Source organism: Lampris incognitus, chromosome 6 (assembly GCF_029633865.1).
Source record: "Lampris incognitus isolate fLamInc1 chromosome 6, fLamInc1.hap2, whole genome shotgun sequence".
Classification (NCBI taxonomy): domain Eukaryota; kingdom Metazoa; phylum Chordata; class Actinopteri; order Lampriformes; family Lampridae; genus Lampris; species Lampris incognitus.
Window position 1 is genome coordinate 18,014,178 of NC_079216.1, and position 17,945 is coordinate 18,032,122.

The 17,945-nt window shown below is 45.6% G+C and overlaps 1 protein-coding gene across 1 annotated transcript in view; it reads left to right on the top strand.

The window, feature by feature from the left end:
• Positions 1 to 17,945, top strand: part of spg11 (SPG11 vesicle trafficking associated, spatacsin) — an 89,739-nt gene that overhangs the window by 37,233 nt on the left and 34,561 nt on the right. The window contains exons 17-20 of the mRNA XM_056282353.1: positions 3,231 to 3,434; positions 7,396 to 7,502; positions 8,164 to 8,309; positions 15,487 to 15,654. Of these exons, the coding sequence (XP_056138328.1) occupies positions 3,231 to 3,434; positions 7,396 to 7,502; positions 8,164 to 8,309; positions 15,487 to 15,654 (625 nt within the window). The remainder of the gene's footprint in view (positions 1 to 3,230; positions 3,435 to 7,395; positions 7,503 to 8,163; positions 8,310 to 15,486; positions 15,655 to 17,945) is intronic.

The following is a 17,945-nucleotide window of genomic DNA, read 5'->3' on the forward strand; positions in this document are numbered from 1 at the left end:
CTACTTGTGCTTTTCACTACAAGTGCGAATAATTGTGGACTGTCTCTGCCACATCCTATCTCATCTCAACGTTTTCCAGTCCTGTGTTGCCAACAGTTTGGTGGTACACCTGCAGCTCCGCTGACTAGCTGTTAGCGTGCTAGCGATCACGATTTCAGGATTATCCCCGACCTCTCTTTTGGGCCTGTCATCCTGCTCTGGCATCACTGCTGCGCCGCTGCTGTGGTCTGGGGCTGGGTGCCTCCTCCCCTGGCTCCTGGCTTTAGTAGCTAGCTGGCTCTGTTGCTGAAATGATGCTCATAAAATACTTCACACCAGAACCCCCGAACCTCTGCTGCCACATCACTCCAAACTGCCTCACTGACATTACATCCCTCGGACTCTTGGATCACTCCTCCTAAGCCCACAGGGCCTCCCGATGTGCAAGTTTGTTCACTTGGATCATGCTATTCCATCTGTACTCTGACAGGTGTTCTATCGCAGCGTTTCTCAAACCTCTCCTGGAGGACCACTTGTCCTGCATGTTTTAGATCTCTCCCTGCTCTAACACAGCTGATTCAGATGATCAACTCGTTATGAGCTCCCGAAGCTGCCTAATAACAAAACTGATCATTTAAATCAGCTGTGTTGGAGCAGGGAGAGATTTAAAACATGCAGGACAAGTGGTCCTCCAGGAGAGGTTTGAGAAACGCTGTTCTATCGCACTGCGACATCAAAGTCATCACAACAAGTCACACATTCACACTGGCAATCTGAGGCCCCTGGTCTGTGTTGACAGTGTTGGCTGTTACACATCGAGCTGACATCCTGGTTAAAGAACTTCCAGTACTCAATGGCTCCTCATTTGAGTGTGTTGCGTTCAGACTGGTTGGGTCAACATAACTCCAGGTGGTCCTTGTCTACCACCCTCCTAAAGCCTCCACTATCTTCATGTCTGAGCTATCTGAGCTACTCACCTCTGTCTGCTCCATGTCTCCATCTACACTCCTGCTAGATGACTTAAATATCCATGTGGACTTAAGCAACTGCACATTTTCTGCTGAATTTCTGTCATTGCGGGACTGTTTTAACATCACACAGCATGTTCAGGGTCCCACCCATCCCAAGGGTCACATGCAGCATGTGGTGTGCTCTTCTGGTACAACTCCCTCCCATCTGCAGTGCCTGGACATAGTTGTATATGATCATCATGGCATCAACTTTACTGTTCCTATTCCCCTGCCCAGGAAGCGCACAAAGCATACCATCACATTCAGGAACATCAAGACAGTGAGTGCACCAGCCCTGACTAACATGATAGTGACCCATATGACCTCAGATCCCCCCTGACACTGACACTGTGGTGGATGGCCTGGTAGCCCACTACAATGCAGCCTTATACCTCAGCCTTGACTTTCCTGCCCCCCTCAAAACCCATACTTTCGCCTTCTCCCATCCTGCCCCCTGATTCACTACCAAACTTTGCACCATGGAGGCCATCGGTCGTTAACTACAGAAGCTCTGTAAAAGGCCCGGCCTCACTGTCCACCTCTAGGCCTTTAAAGATCATGTGCAGAAATATAAAGAAGCTGTCTCTCAGACCAAGATGCAATATTACTCCACTGTCATTGGCAAGCAGCAAAATCACCCTAGAACGCTATTCTCCACCATCAATTGGCTACTCTGCCCCATCGATGCCCCTGACCTCTGCTCCAAGTTCCTGGACTTCTTCCATGCCAATGTGGATTCAGCAGCTTCTGGTGCTTGCCCCCTCCCCTCCACATGCAGCTCAGCCACAGGGCACTGCTCCTCCCGCTGTGTACCTGCCTCACTGCTGCCTTTCCTCCTTGTCCCCTGTGGATGTTCCTCAAGTTGCTTAGTTGGTCACCATGGCCAAAGCCTCCACCTCTTCCCTGGACCTGATGCCCAAAGCCCTGGTCAAAGCATATCTACCTTCCCTCTGCCCCATCATGGTGGACATTATCAACTCCTGTCGGGAATCTGGTACGGTACCCTCCAACTTCAAAATGACCGCAGTCACCCCTATCCTCAAAAAGCCAGGTCTGGACCTGGATGACCTCACTGACTACCAGCCGATCTCCAACCTTCCTTTTCTCAATAAAATCATGGAAAAAGCAGTTACTGCCCAACTCCATCAGCACATGTCCAACCATGAGTTCTATGAAACCCTTCGATCTGGTTTTAGAGCACACCACAGCGTGAAGACAACCCTTATCAGAATCACCAATGACCTCCTTATTGCTGCTGATTCCAGCCACATCAGTATTCTCATCCTCCTGAACCTCTCTGCAGCCTTTAACACTGTTTCCCACATCATCATCCTCAACCACTTATCTCTATACCTAGGCCTCATCAGTCCAACTTTCCTGGTTCCAGTCATATCTCTCCAACAGGATACAGTTGGTCACCATCAGAGACTCTAGCTCCACCCTGGCCCCAGTCAAACCAAGGCATGCCCCAAAGCTCTGTGCTTGGACCCCCTCCTCTTTACCATCTACATCAGGGATGGGCAACATGATCCAGATAGGGCCAGTGTGGGTGCAGTTCTTTGTTCCAACCAAGCAGTTACACACCTGATTCTATTAGTCAACCAATAGTCTTGTTCCAACCAAACAGTTACACACCTGATTCCATTAGTCAACCAGTAGTCTTTGTTAATGACCTTGGTAGACTCAGATGTGTAACTGCTTGGTTGTAAAAAAGACCTGTGCCCACACCAGCCCTTTCTGATTCATGTTGCCCATACCTGACTACATTCTCCTCCTTGGTCAGATCATCTGCCACCATGGTTTGAGTGTCGACTGCTATGCTGTCGACACTTGTCCTTTAAATGGCATTCAAACCAGTTTAGTGCTGTGCCAGAAAGTCCCACCCAGTTTTCCAATCATTCCAGTAATATGTTGTAGTCAACTGTCAAATGCAGCATCCATACATACATCTATTGCAGAACTGTCCATCTGGGGAGAGAGATCCCTCCTCTGTTGCGCTCCCTGGGGTTTCTTACTATTTTTTCCCCCTGTAAAAGTTTTTTTTTTTAGTGAGTTGTTCCTTATCCGATGCAAGGATCTAAGGACAGGATGTTGTGTTGCTGTAAAGCCCACTAAGGCAAATTTGTAATTTGTGATATTGGGCTATACAAATAAAATTAACTTGACTTGACTGATGCCCAATAGCCTTGAATCACATATAGACCCTAAACCCGCTAACCTTTTTCCTTCTTCCCATTCCAGAGGAGGCCTGTTCACCCAGGCAGAGATGGCTGACTTTGAGCTGCTGCTGTGGAGGCTTGGCCAGGCAGGGGGCGTAATGGCTGCCAGCCCTCCTGTCCCCCAGTACCGCTCTCCCAACGGCCTGGACTTCCACAGTCAGGTGGTCACCTACTGTCTGGACAACAACCTGCAGTACCTGCTCTATACCTACTTGGAACATTACAGGTGTGTGTGTGTGTTTGTGTGTTTGATTGAGGGGGCGTAATACGTGCCAGCGAACAAACATCAAACACCTCGCTAGCACCTACTTAAGACCTCTAAGATCTGACCAAACCTTTGAATGCACGCCAATAGAGTCACAATGGAGACACAGGCATTACACACCTGATGTAGATGTTGTGCTGGCAATGGTCATTTCATATATTTGTGGCATTCACACATATTGAGAAGACATGTGTGTAATGTACGCTACACCTACCTGTACAAATAATCTCATATGCACACATATGCCACATTAATGCTAAACCTTATAGTTAGATAACTAAGCGTGTGTATAGGTACGCGTTGTAAGTGGAGCACATGTTATATTTGGTGCACTGCAGCAAACGCCTACACGCCTAATCTAGGCGTCCGTGTAGGTAGGCATTTTAAGTGGAGTGCATGTAACATTTAGCCTGCTGCTGCACATCAGCTCAGCGGTTAGTCAGCTGCTTTTAAATGACGGAGTTGTTGGTTTGAACCTTATTCATATTGTTCTCCAAATACTAAAAATTAACAGCCTTGCACAAACTAGCTATGGCTGATCGCACATGGACATATACACTATATATGTAATTAACATATTTTGTCATATACCGGAGGGTAAAACCTTATTGACTCCACCGGGGAAATTCACTAACAATTGGAATGAATGAATGAATCATTTTTTTTAATATTTTGTTTTCCATGTCTGATCATTTACAGAACCCATCCCTCATGAAATTATTCAGACACATTAACTGACAGCAAACCAAACATAATGGCATGTTAACCCACAATCATCTAACGGCACAATACATACGTATCATCCAAACATGAGCATCATCCAAACATACACCTCCCACAAATAATGCCCCAGGAGATAGCCTACGATGGAAAACAACAAATATACAAACACAGCCCCCTAGGCACAAGACACAAAACACAAATCCAGACAAGACAAAATGTACTTCTTCATCTATTAGTACCAAACACCATATATATATATATATATATATATATATATATATATATATATATATATATATATATATATTATTTTTTTTTTTTTTTTTTTTTTTTTTTTTTTTATCCCCCCCTTTCTCCCCAATTGTATCCGGCCAATTACCCTACGCTGCTGAGCTGTCAAGGTCGCTGCTCCAACCCCTCTGCTGATCCAGGGAGGACTGCGGACTACCACGTCTCCTCCGATACATGTGGAGTTGCCAGCCGCTTCTTTTCACCTGACAGTGAAGAGTTTCGCCAGGAGGACGTAGTGCATGGGAGGATCACACTATTCCCCACAGTTCCCCCTCTCCCTGAACAAGCGCCCCGACCGACTAGAGGAGGCGCTAGTGCAGCGACCAGGACACACACTCGCATCCGGCTTTGCACCCACAGACACGGCCCATTGTGTCTGTAGAGATGCCCACCCAAGCCGGAGGTAACACAGGGATTCGATCTGGCGATCTCCATGTTGGTAGGCAACAGAATAGACCGCTACACTACCTCGATGCCCCAAACACCATATATTTGATCAAATTCGTAAACCAATAGTCTGCAATCCATATAGAATAGAGTCCAAGAAAGTTATGTGTCATATGTTAGTTTTCTTCTCCTATCCCATGCTTTTAGAAAGATATTCAGAAAACGCAAAAACATTATCATTAAGGTATTCAATTAAAGCTCCATTCTCAATACCTATCAAAACTAAATCAGTGACATGAACTTTACATTGCCATAAATCGAGATATAAATTCATTTCGTTCTCCACCACGTTAAGCTCACAATACTTAACAAATTCTTTAGTCATCACTCACACCTCTGTATCTCCCCATTTCAATATACAGACATGCCCAAATGTGTTGCTACCCCCTCCACAAAAAAAACGAAGAATGCACAGTTTTCTCTGTAATAACTCAAAACTGACGAAAGTAATTGTCATCTACCATTGTTTATTCCATATTCCATGGAAATTAGACTGTTCTTTTGATTTTTATTCAACATAATATTGTAAATAATAAAATAGATAAAATAAATGATAAATTAAAAAAGGAATAAAAAAGGAAGTTCTGGCAAACCATCCGGTGACTCAGGAAGGGGAACCAGGGCTTGACTCAGGCTGTGTTCAGCCAGGGAGGGGAACTGCTGAACCAGACTGGGGATGTTGTCGAGCGGTGGAAAGAACACTTTGAGGAGCTCCTGAACCTGGCTAACATGTCCTCAGTGGATGAGGTAGAGTCTGAAGACACAGAGGGAGCTCCACCCATATCCCTGACAGGTCTCTGAGGTAGTTAAGAAGCTTCTCGGTGGCAAGGTGCCGGGTGTGGATGAGATTGGCCCTGAGATGCTGAAGGCTCTGGACATTGTTGGGCTGTCTTGGTTGACACGCCTCTTCAGTGTCACATGGAGGTCGGGGGCAGTACCTGTGGAGTGGCAGACTGGGGTGGTGGTTCCCATATTTTAAAAAGGGGACCGGAGGGTGTGCTGCAATTATCGGGGCATCACATTGCTCATCCTCCCTGGGAAAGTCTACTCTAGGGTGCTGGAAAGGAGGCTCCGACCAACTGTCGGACCTCGGATCCAGGAGGAACAATGTGGATTCCGTCCTGGCCATGGAACAACGGACCAACTCTTACCCTTGCGGAAGTGCTGAGGGGGGCATGGGAGTTTGACCAGGCAGTCTACATGTGTTTTGTGGACTTGGAGAAAGCTTACAACCGTGTACCCCGGGGCACTCTGTAGGGGTACTGCGGGAGTATGGCGCACTGGGGCAGTTACTACAAGCCATCCGGTCCTTGTATAACCAAAGTGAGAGCTGTGTCCGCCAGAGTAATTAAGCTGTACATTGCAGGATTTAATATAAAGCGTTACCCCCTATTTATTAAAGCTTATATTTCAGGAGATCATGATCGTCAAAATCAAACACCTTTTGAAAATCAATAAAACAAGAAAATGTAGACTTACTATATTTTAATCTGTTTCTAATCACTGTAGATACTGTATAAATGTGACCTATACAGGCTCTTCCCTTTCAGAAACTATTTTGCCCCTCTTTTAGTAGACTGTTTTGCTCTAAAAACTACTAATCTATTATTTAAGATGGGGGAATACAATTTACTATATACAGTTCTCAGTAGACTAATGCCTCAATAATTCAGTAGCAACTTCAGGTCATCTTTTGGGGATTGTGGAATAGGAGTTGTAATTCATCTAAGCCAAATCGAGGGCACAATACTGTGATCGAAACACGTTTACAGCAAACAGTACATTAAATCCGTTATTTTGGGAGATTTCAACATTTCATCGACAACTCATCTGTACCAAAAGCTTTTTTAACCTTACCAGTGTCAATCGCCTTTTGGACTTCTTGGAAAATGGCACTGTTTTGGTTTGAAGGAGCGACATTTTAGACATAATGGCATGTAGGCGTTTGCTGCAGTGCACCAAATGCAGCATGCGCTCCACTTACAACATGTACCTGTACACACGCCTGGTTACCTATCAAACTGTAAGGTGTAGTGTTGATGTGGTGTTTGCTACAGCTCACCAAAGTACACGTATACACACAGTTTAGCTGTAGCAGGTATGCATTGAAGGTATTTTGGGTTCATTTGCTCACCCGTTTTACCCCCCATAGTGTTTGTGTGTGTGTGTGTGTGTGTGTGTGTGTGTGTACTTGGGTTTGCGTTTGTTCTCTTGTGTGTGTGACAGAAAGTGACTTTGTGGAGGAGTATATGTGTTGGTTGGTGTGTTGATGGTATGTATGTCTATCTGACAGAGAGAGAGACAGACAGTGTGTATTATAGTCTGTGTGATGTGTCATATATGTTTGTTCCCGAAAGGATTTGTTTAGTCATTCATAATGTTCACATGGAATTTGTGGCTGCTCAGTGGTTAATTTAGATGTAAGTTCATAACAACTACCTTGTTTCTGGCTTCCTCTCAGGCTGACACCTAGAAACTGCCCCATCCTGAGCAGTAAGACTCTGTATGAGAACCAGCCGTGGTTTGAGATGTTGGTGAAAGTCCAGGAGATTACCAGGGATCTCTCAGGTATCAGGATGTCTGTCTCAGGATCTGCGCATCTGATGTGTTTTGATCAGGCTTAGAGTTGCTGGTGTTTGGGCGTCCGGGTGGCGTAGCGGTCTGTTCCATTGCCTACCAACACGGGGATCGCCGGTTCGATTCCCCGTGTTACCTCCGGCTTGGTCGGGTGACCCTGAAGACACAATTGGCTGTGTCTGCGGGTCAGAAGCCAGATGTGGGTATGTGTCCTGGTCACTGCACTAAGCGCCTCCTCTGGTCGGTCGAGGCGCCTGTTCAGGGGTGGAGGGGGAATAGCATGATGCTCCCATGTGCTACGTCCCTCAGGTGAAACTCCTCACTGTCAGATGAAAAGAAGTGGCTGGCGACTCCACATGTATCAGAGGAGGCATGTAGTAGTCTGCAGCACTCCCTGGATCGGCAGAGGGGGTGGAGCAGCGACTGGGATGGCTCGGAAGAGTAGTGTAATTGGCCAAGTACAATTGGGGAGGAAAAGGCAGGAAAAAATTCAACAAAAAAAAAACGATAAACAAAAATAGTTGCTGGTGTTTTCTTTAGGGAACAGGTCCAAACATCCTCACTGATGTCTATTGGGTTCTCCTGATGAAGCTTGTTGGCAAAGCAGCTTTTGTGTTGTGCTGAATATTCACAAAATCTTCAAACATTTCAGATCCGAGGAGAGTGTTTGAGACTAGTGTAACCAGTGCCCAGGTCCTGCTCCCAGGGGGCCAGACGTCAGTCAGCAGTCTGCTACTGGAGGGGCACAGCCTGCTGGCACTGGCCACCATCATGTTCGCCCCGGGGGGAATTGACCAGGTACTGTACTACCAGCTAATATCCATGGCAGATGTCTATCTTTGCTACTGGATTTGATGAGATATGAAATGGAAATAAGAAGAACTTTATTGCCTTTTGGGGTTAAAATGGTGTTTTTCAGCAACCTTTATTAAAACAGGATTTTTTATGTGGATGGTTAGAGATGCAGCATCTTTATTGTCCTAAAATACAGAGTTTCTATTGGCTGAAAAACATCCTACTATGTTGGCTGTTGGTGGATGTACATGGTTAGAACATACACAGTATGCAGAATCTGCAACATTACCGATCCACATGATCCATATCCCATCATTCCCTGTTCATAAATGTAGTATGGAGGTGTGTAACAATCAGTGGTAAAGACTCTACATGGTGCCTCGTGTGAACTGAACCGTTTTATGTATTATACGTCACACGTAATCTAATATTTGTTCCATAATCGTCAAGCAGTTAACATACGTGTCCTCTAAAATACCCCAAAACCTGGTAGTCTGTGTCACCCAGATGTGCATTTAATCTTCTTTCCTCTTGAGAGGTTTTGAAGGCCGGGCGTTCCTTCTGCACGGCTGATGGAGGTTATTTTAGTCCAGAGATCTTCCAACAGGGGGTCCGCGACCCCTAGGGGGTCCTCAGAGTTACTGCAGCAGGTCCGCCAAATTATTTGACCCCAAACTTTTTTTTTCTTCCAAAGTATGTCCGAAAATACACATTAACATAAATACAACCTATCATAAGCAAAAATGAATCTTCCTATTCGTTAGAAAAATTTCAGCATTGAATATACCCATGAATCCTCGTGCAATAATGTGATCACCTTGAAAGCCGAGCACCAGCTAGCTATCCTATGCTAAACCACTCTATGTGTGGCACCAATAAAACGCTGGAAATAATTGCGTGCCATATTAGCCAAATAGGTACGTATTATTAGCTTAAGTATTTGATTTTCCTTAATGAAAAAAATTACAAAAAAAATGTTCTATAAATATATGAATCTGTCAATAATTATTATTTTAATGGCTTAGCATTGTATACACCATTAAAAAGGACTTTCATACATGGCACTATAGGCCGCCCCACACGTTATTGTTGGCATGGTTTAATAAGCAACACAATTCTATACGATATGTATTATGGGGTCCCTCTACCGTGTCTCTATCAGCCAAGGGATCCTTGGCCTGAAAAACATTGAAAACCTCTGTTTTAGTCAGTAGGTCTTGACAGACTATTCCCTACCCAGGACTGGGGGTCAAGTAAATATGTGTGTGTTTATGAATACTGTCAGCAGGCTCAAAACTACCTTTTTTGTGATTAGGATACACAGATCAAAATGGCTACCATCATGGGTCGAAATGTATTTTGATCTGATTGATAAAAAGCCTTATTTCCTGTCAGAGCCTCAAAGCAAATTTTCCTGCCTTGGCTTTGACGTTGAACAGATTATATTCTTCCATTAAGAGGCTAACCTCAGGAATCGTGTGCAACTACATCATTACTGCTTGGCTGGGAATTATTTAGCACACAATTCATCTAATTTCCTGTCTGCGGAGAACCTTGCCTCTACGGAAAATGGGAATGTACCAATCAATAAAAAGCTACTATGAATTACGTTCTGTTTAAATGAGAAACATTTTAGTCAATGTTAAGTTTTGAATTTCAATAAAAATTGTGCAATTTGACCTAGCGTGACCTATATAAGAGGGAAAAAAACTAAAGAGCGTCTTAATGTTCACATAATCGAAAACTGAATAGCTATGCCCTCAGCACTGAGTTCTGTACTGTAATAAAACACAGTGGCAGTAATCCTACTATGAATGTTAGTCATGTTAATGAGCGTTTTTCATGTCACATTTACACAGGGCTTTACAGTAAAGTTTAAATTAAGAAATTATTAATTGTAATAATCGAAAACCATTAAACAGTGGTTGATATAATAAAAATGGTTAATGTAATTAAACAGTTAATGTAATAATTTTGTCCTTTATAATGTAACAACTGCTGAGTAATGTAATAGAAATCTTGAACTGTTAACTCGATGATTTTTGCAGGTTGATCCAACATTTTGCATTAACTGGTGGTTATTAAATTAACTGGGTGTTACAACTATTTGAATGAATCAGGTAATACTTCAACCAGGAATATGATAACATGCCAAATTAGTCTGTATGTTTTATTTCTTACCTAATTAAAGCCAAGTATCATGCCAGTGATAACCAAGGGTGGTCCAATGGTTAAGACCACTCTCTCAATAGCTTTGAGTCTGATTACTTCCCTTTGACACATCTCCCCCCCATCTTCTTCTACTTCTCACCCACACTATTATCTAGCTCCCAAACAAACAAACACACACACACACACACACACACACACACACTTGCTTGCTTGCTTGCTTGCTGGTTGTCCATCGTATCCGATGATGACCATCTGCTCCTATTTGTGAGTCCTTTGGTGGCTGAATAGTCCAATCCTTGATGCACAGTTGCGGTTGCAGACCGGGCATGTAAAAGTGGTGCTGGGGAGGGCAAGGGTAGCTTTGCAAGCATGCCTCTTTGCACGCTTTGCTGCACAGTGTTGTGTGTGCTGGTTTTCCATATACTTCACTCCCTGTGAGACGTGAGAGCACCAGATGGTACGGCAGGGGGCAATTCCCTCCAAAGGAGGGGTTGATCTGGCATCTTTTCAGTGTGGTCTTCATTTGGTCTTTGAACTGCTTCTTCTGCCCACCAGCTGTGTGTTTACCAAGGTGTAGCTGGCCGTAGAGGACTTTACATGGGAGTCATTGGCTGGGCATGGGAATGACATGCCCAAGCCACCTGAGTTGATGGTGGTTTAGGGTAGACGCCATGCTGCAACTGCCTGCCCATTCCAACAGCTCTGTGTGTGGCACTCTGTCCTCCCAAGTACTGCTGAGGATCCTCTGGAGACATCTCACATGGAAGGCCTCAGGCTTCTGAGATGGTGGCCGTGGATGGTCCGTGCCTCAGTATAGTAATGTGGAGATGCATACTGCTCTGTAAACAAGCACATCGGTGTGGAGATTAAGGTTGCTGTTCTGGAAAACCTTTCTCCTTAGATGACCAAAAGATGTTAAGGCTTGTTTGAGGCGGTGTTGGATCTCATCCATTGTGCAGGTGTCAGATAGTATGCTTCCCAGATATTTGAAGGCAGGATCAGTGGCCGGCTGTTACCCTTCTGATGTGAAGGTTGTTGGGTGGCTTGGGAGGCCAGCACTCGTCTGACAGATTACCTCTGTCTTTTGGTTGTTGATGATCAGTCCCATTCTACTGTATGCAGTTACAACTGCTGACAGAGTGTTTTGTTGGGCTTCTGGTTTGTGGGCTACCAGGGCACAATCGTCGGCATACTGTAGCTCAATGATATTCTCAGAGGTCAACTTAGTGGTTGCCTGAAACCTCCTGATGTTGAACATGTTACCTTGAGCCTGAAGTCAATGGTGACTCCAGCCTGCTTCTCCATCCTCCTTCGTAACAGTGTTGTAACACAGACTAAAAAGATATTGAACATGACTGGGGCTAGCACACAGCCTTGTCTGACTCCAGTTTACACACCAGAGGGCTCGAAACTGTGGTTCCCCACTACCACCCGGGCCATCATTCCTGAGTTAAACTGTCCAAGAATGGTGAGAAACTTGGGTGGACATCCAAATTTCTTAAGGACTTGCCACAGCAGGTCCCTGTTGACTGTATCAAATGCCTTTGAGAGGTCTATGAATGCTATGAATAAATCCTTGTGCTGTTCCCCGGCATTTCTCCTGGAGCTGGCTAGTGTAAGTGTTAGTCTGTGGCGCATGATCTTGGCTAGGACCTTTCCGGCAATGGCCAGTAATGAAATACCCCTAATGCTGGAGCAGATGGGTTTGTCTCCTTTGTTTTTAGAAATGGTCAAAATCTTGGCATCTTTCCACTATTGGGGACACACTTGCAACTCTACACCTCAAGGATGTAGAGAACAGTGTCTTCATACAGCGGTATCCTCCTTCCTTGAGGATTTCAGCTGGACTGTTATCAGGTCCATGGGTTTTATTGTTTTTCGGGGTCTTAACCGCATGCGGGATTTCTTTGAAGGTTGGTGGGAGGTCTAGGTCTTGCAAGATAGGCTGTTCAGGGAGCTCTGGCAGTACAGTTGAGTCCGCTGGGGTGGGCTGGTTGAGTAGGGTGTTAAAATGCTTGGCCCACCGCTCCACTAACAGGGCCTGGTCCTTGATAAGAGTTGATCCATCAGCAGATCTAACGGGTGCCAGGGAGCAGTTTCTGGGGCCATAGATGGTTTTAACTGCATCATAGAAACTATGCATGTCGTTCCTGTTTGCATGAGCCTGGATTTCATTGGCTTTCAAAATCTACCGCTCATTTTGCAGATACCGCAGAGTTATTTGGGCCTCAGAGCAGAGGGCTTGCCATTGTTTCTTGAGAAGTTAGGATAGTGGGTTGCTGAAGGTGGCTCTGTGTGCCTTATGCATGTTGTCCAGGAGGGTGGAGCTCTTTCTGGCATTGTCATCGAACCAGTTCCGATGTTTTTTGGTTTTAAAGCCAATAGATTGGGCTGCATTGTTAAAGAGGGTGGGGCTCAGAGAGGTCCACTTCTCATCAGTCCCAGACTCTGAGTTGATCGGCTGTTCTACGTCTATGAACTTGTCAGCTAGAGAACGATGGAAGGTGTTTCGGGTGTCGCTGTTGGAGAGTCTAGCGCAGTGGAGTGGTTTCTTCTTTGGCCCAGATTGGTGTCTCAAACGTCAAACATGCACTCTGACTTTTGTCAGGATCATGTGGTGGTCTGTCCAGCAGTCTGCTCCTCGCATAGCTCTCGTAAGGAGCATGTCTTTAAGATCAGCCCGCCTTATGATAGCATAATCTATCAGGTGCCAGTGTTTGGATCTGGGATGCATCCAGGATGCCTTGTATGTATTCTTTTGTTGGAAAATTGTGTTTGTGATGGTGAGGTCATGTTCCAAGCACAGACTAAGAAGTCTTACGCCATTGGCGTTGACTTTTCCAATGCCATGGGTGCCAATCACTCCATTCCAGTTTTGCATGTACTTCCCAACTTGTGCATTAAAATCACTCACCAAGCAAAATGACTTTGTTGCTCCTTGGGATATTGTTGAGTATACCATCGAGTGCCTGGTAGAAGCGATCTTTCTCTTCATCATGAGATGGTAAAGGGGTTGCGCAGGCACTTATCAAGGTAATGTATCGGCATTTTACGAGGGGTATGCGGAGAGTCATCAGCTGTTCACTAATGCCCACTGGTGTTTCTTCGAGTTTGGGTGAGAGACTGTTCTTAATTGCAAAACCAACTCCATGAATGTGTTGACCTCCTAGGAGGTATCCTTTCTAAAAGAATGTATAGCCCTCTCCCATTTCATCAAGCGAGCCCTTTTCAAGAAGCCTGGTCTCACTGAGTGCCACCACATCCACACAATAGCGCTTCAGCTCACTGGCAATAAGTGCTGTTCTGTGTTGAGATCTGTCTGTACTTCCAGGAGTGTCCTTATGCTCCATGCTGCAATTCTTGATGGTATAGTGTGTGTTTTTTGACCACGTAGTGGAATGGCCCAGCAGGTATGGTTTCCTGCTCAGGCACAGTGTTGAGTGGGCAATTTTTGGGCCACCTTTTCTAGGTCATTCCCCAAATGGGGTGAGCAGTGTGGTCCCTAAATAAGGCTGCTCAGATGCACAGGGGTCTGCCAGAAACAGCTCCCACTCAATCCCAGCTGCTAACGCCCGTTGCCCTGTGCCGCTGGCGTGCAGAGTTCCAGCTAAGAGCTCCCAGCTCATTCAAACCTACTCCTGTCACTGGATACTCCATCACCACCAGACTTTGTGAGGTCAGGGACTCGGGTAGCAGGAGAAGATACCTGCGCAGAGATGGTTTTTAAAGTGGCATGGGGGGTGTGCTTCTCCCAATGCCACTGAATTGATTGTAGAGGAGATGGTTCCGATGACAAGGGGGACCCCTAGATGACCGGCACCACCACACAACTGCAGGAGGCTGCTTGAAATCCAGTTTTTCAGAAACTGCCTTGAAGCGTGCCACCACAGCTTGCTTTTCTATTGAGGTGTGCTCCCTTAGCCTTTTGTCTTGCCAGACTCACCCACAAGGCAGTGGTGCAGTGGTTGATAGGTGCCAGGGCATGTCCACCAGGGTGGGCCTGCACACTATATTTCTGGGGCCCACTGCTGCTCCGAGATTCCCTGCCGAGTTAGCCTGGGGCCGCAAGACCCCAGTTACCATATGTGACCGGAGGGAGGCCTGGCAGGAGTCTTGATGAAGAAGAGGCTATGTATTGGTAAGGGAAGGCTTACATGCTGGATGCGTCCCTATTCGCCACAAGGGCTGGCCAGCGGCAGCAAGCTAAAAGCAGGAGGGTTGCAAGCAGGTTGGAAGAACACATGCACACACCTTCCTTCCCTCCAGCTACACACTGCTGCAGTAGATGCATCACAACACCCTGTGGACAGCCATACTACACACACACACACACACACACACACACACACACACACACACACACACACACACACACACACACACACCGGCATCTCAGATTCAAAAACACAGTATTATTACAAACTGATCATTCTTTGCATAGCAGTTAAAATATGTTGTCCTTTAAGATGCTTTTAAATGCTTTCTTATGTAAAAATGGGGCTATATTCAAAAACGTAAAGTCCATTTTGGGTCACAATTTGCCAATTTGTGAGCACAAAGAGAACAATAATGCCAAATAAGATAAAAAGTCAAGTCAATGAAGGCAACATAGATATACATGGGAAATAGGCAATTCCTAGAATTGTAATGTGGAGAGTCAGACTTTGTAGTATAAACTGTACAGTATGCAACAGGCTAACTTAAAGTAAGTGTCAGCTGGTTTTACAGCCCGTGCCATGAATTTAATTTCAAATTCCTTAAATTTAAATATTACACACAGCCACACTTTTGCTGTTATCTACTTTGATACAGTTGTATCACTGCCCTGCTCTTTTTTGCAGAAAATCCACATGGACTCTTGATGTAACGATTTAACTAACTAACTTGAAAGCCAGTTTGGGTTCCAAACTGAGCCAGCCTAATTCTCATGTTGAGCAAAATGAAATCTGGTCTGGTGTATTAGTTTGGTCTTGTAGTGTGACTCCTCTGGATCCTTACCTGTGTCCAGGTGTTGAGTCAAGGGGAGACAGTGGGTAGGTCTGCCTGTAGGGTGGATGCCCAGGTACTGAAGATGGCCCTGGCCCCATACCCCAAACTCAGGAGTGCCCTTTTCCCATCTGGGGGTGGCCGGGGAAACAGCCTCTCCTCTGATGTCTCCATCTACCACCTGATGCAGGTACTGTAACTTTAAAGATAAATTCTAATTGTGATGATGGCCTATGCGTAAATGTGATATAACAAAAGGCTGGTTGCCAAGGAAAGCGGCTGCTAACAGCAACCAGCATCCACCCAGTATGTTCAGAAGCTTAAAGAGAAGGTTAAGGGTTTTTAGAAAACCAGTCACTGAAAACTGTTTATCTCTTCATTGTAGAGTTAGACCACCAGATCCAGTCATTGTAAGAGTTCAGGAAAATAACCTGCCTATTTAGGAAAAACTGGCAGTGACGTCTTCTTCTCTCATCAGAATATGCAAAAGGAACACAGGGATCACTTGTTCGAACCCCCATGTTACCTCCGGCTTAGCCGGGTGTCCCTACAGACACAATTGGTCACGTCTGTGGGTGGGAAGCCGGATATGAGTATGTGTCCTGGTCGTTGCACTAGTGCCTCCTCTGATTGATCGGGGCACCTGTGCGGGAGAGGGGGGGAGGACTTGGGTGAATAGCGTGATCCTCTCGTGCACTACATCCCCCTGGTGAAACTCCTCACTGTCAGGTGAAACTCCCCACTGTCAGGTGAAAAGAAGCAGCTGGTGACTCCACATGTATGGGAGGAGGCATGTGGTAGTCTGCAGCCCTGCCCGGACTGGCAGAGGGGGCGAAGCAGCGACTGGGAACGGCTCAGAAGAGTGGACGTTTCATCACTCATGTACGTGACCTCCTCAGTCTCAACTGTCTGCCGGTATCCCCACCCTTATAAACAATACAGTGGTGTAACGACCAAAAACAAACCATTGGTTTCATACGCAGATTGCCATGACCATTAACTAGAGTTTCAATGGCCATGTGTACTATTCACAGAGGATTGGGAAATAGTTGCAACATTGTAAGATGGTGACAGATGCACTCTTAGCCCCCCCCCCCCCCCCGGTTCAGGGGTGGTCATTCCCTCTTCACACAGATGGCCTCTTTGACTCCCTGTTCAACTCGGTGTTCCTCCCTATCAAGGATGTGCACATCCTCATCCTTGAAAGAGTGGCCACTGGTCTGTAGATGGGTATAGACTGTGGAGTCCTGGCCTGATATGTTAGATCATCTGTGTTGTGCCATCCTCTTGGCCAGCGTCTGTTTGGTTTCCTCAATGTACAAATCACAACAATCCTCCTGGCACTTAACAGCGTACACTATATTGCTCTGTTTGTGCCGGGGGACCCGATCCTTGGGGTGGACCTATTTCTGGCACAGCGTGTTTTGGGGTTTGAAAGCAACTGAGGCGTGGTGTTTGGAAAATACATGTCTCAGCTGTTCCGACACTCCCACCACATACGGATTCACCACTGGTTTACACTTAGACAGCTGTTGTCCTTCTCCTCTCTTTGATCTGCCGGTGCACTGTTTGGTCATCTTCCTGGCTTTGATAAATGCTCAGTTAGGATAACCACACTTAACCAGGGCCTGTTTAATGTGGGATTTCTCCCATTCCCCGGCCGCTGAGTCGGTGGGGACATTGTCAGCTCGGTGCTACAATGTCCTGTTGACTCCTAGTTTGTGCTTCAGTGGATGATGAGAGTCAGACCTTAAGTACTGATCAGTATGTGTTGGTTTACAGTAAACATCAACAATAAAATGTCCCCCACCACCAACTGCAATTTCATATACTAAGAAGGCTAATCTGTCATTTTTCCCATCCTCCCTGGTAAACTTGATGTGGTTGTCCACAGAGTTAATGTGGTTGGTGAAATGTGGTACGTCCTGAGAGTTAATTTGAACCCAGGTGTCGTCCACATATCTGAACCAATGACTAGGTAATGTCCCTGGATAGGACATCAGAACCCTCTTTTCCACTTCCTCCATGTACAAGTTGGCCACTATGGGTGAGACTGAGGAACCCATAGCACACCCATGCCTCTGCTTATAGTATTGCCCCCTATATGTGAGGTACGTGGACTGAAAACACAGCTTCAGGAGCAGACACACTTACTTGGTCAGTGTAATCTAAGTGATTTCTGTCAACATTTTACAATGCTGTGATTGAAACTATTCCCAAATCCTCTGTGAATAGTACACATGGCCATTGAAACTCTAGTTAATGGTCATGGTAATTTGCATATGAAACCGATCATTGTTTTAGGTCATTATGCCAGCGTGTTGTTTATACGGGTGGGGATACCTGCAGTCAGTTGAGATGAGTGATGAAACGTTTTTCTCGATTCAACTTTCTGTGATTTGCTTACCTGGATTACTGAGCATGCACAAAGACCGGTCAAGGGTTTAGTTAACTCTTTAAAGGCTAACAGCTAACTAGCAT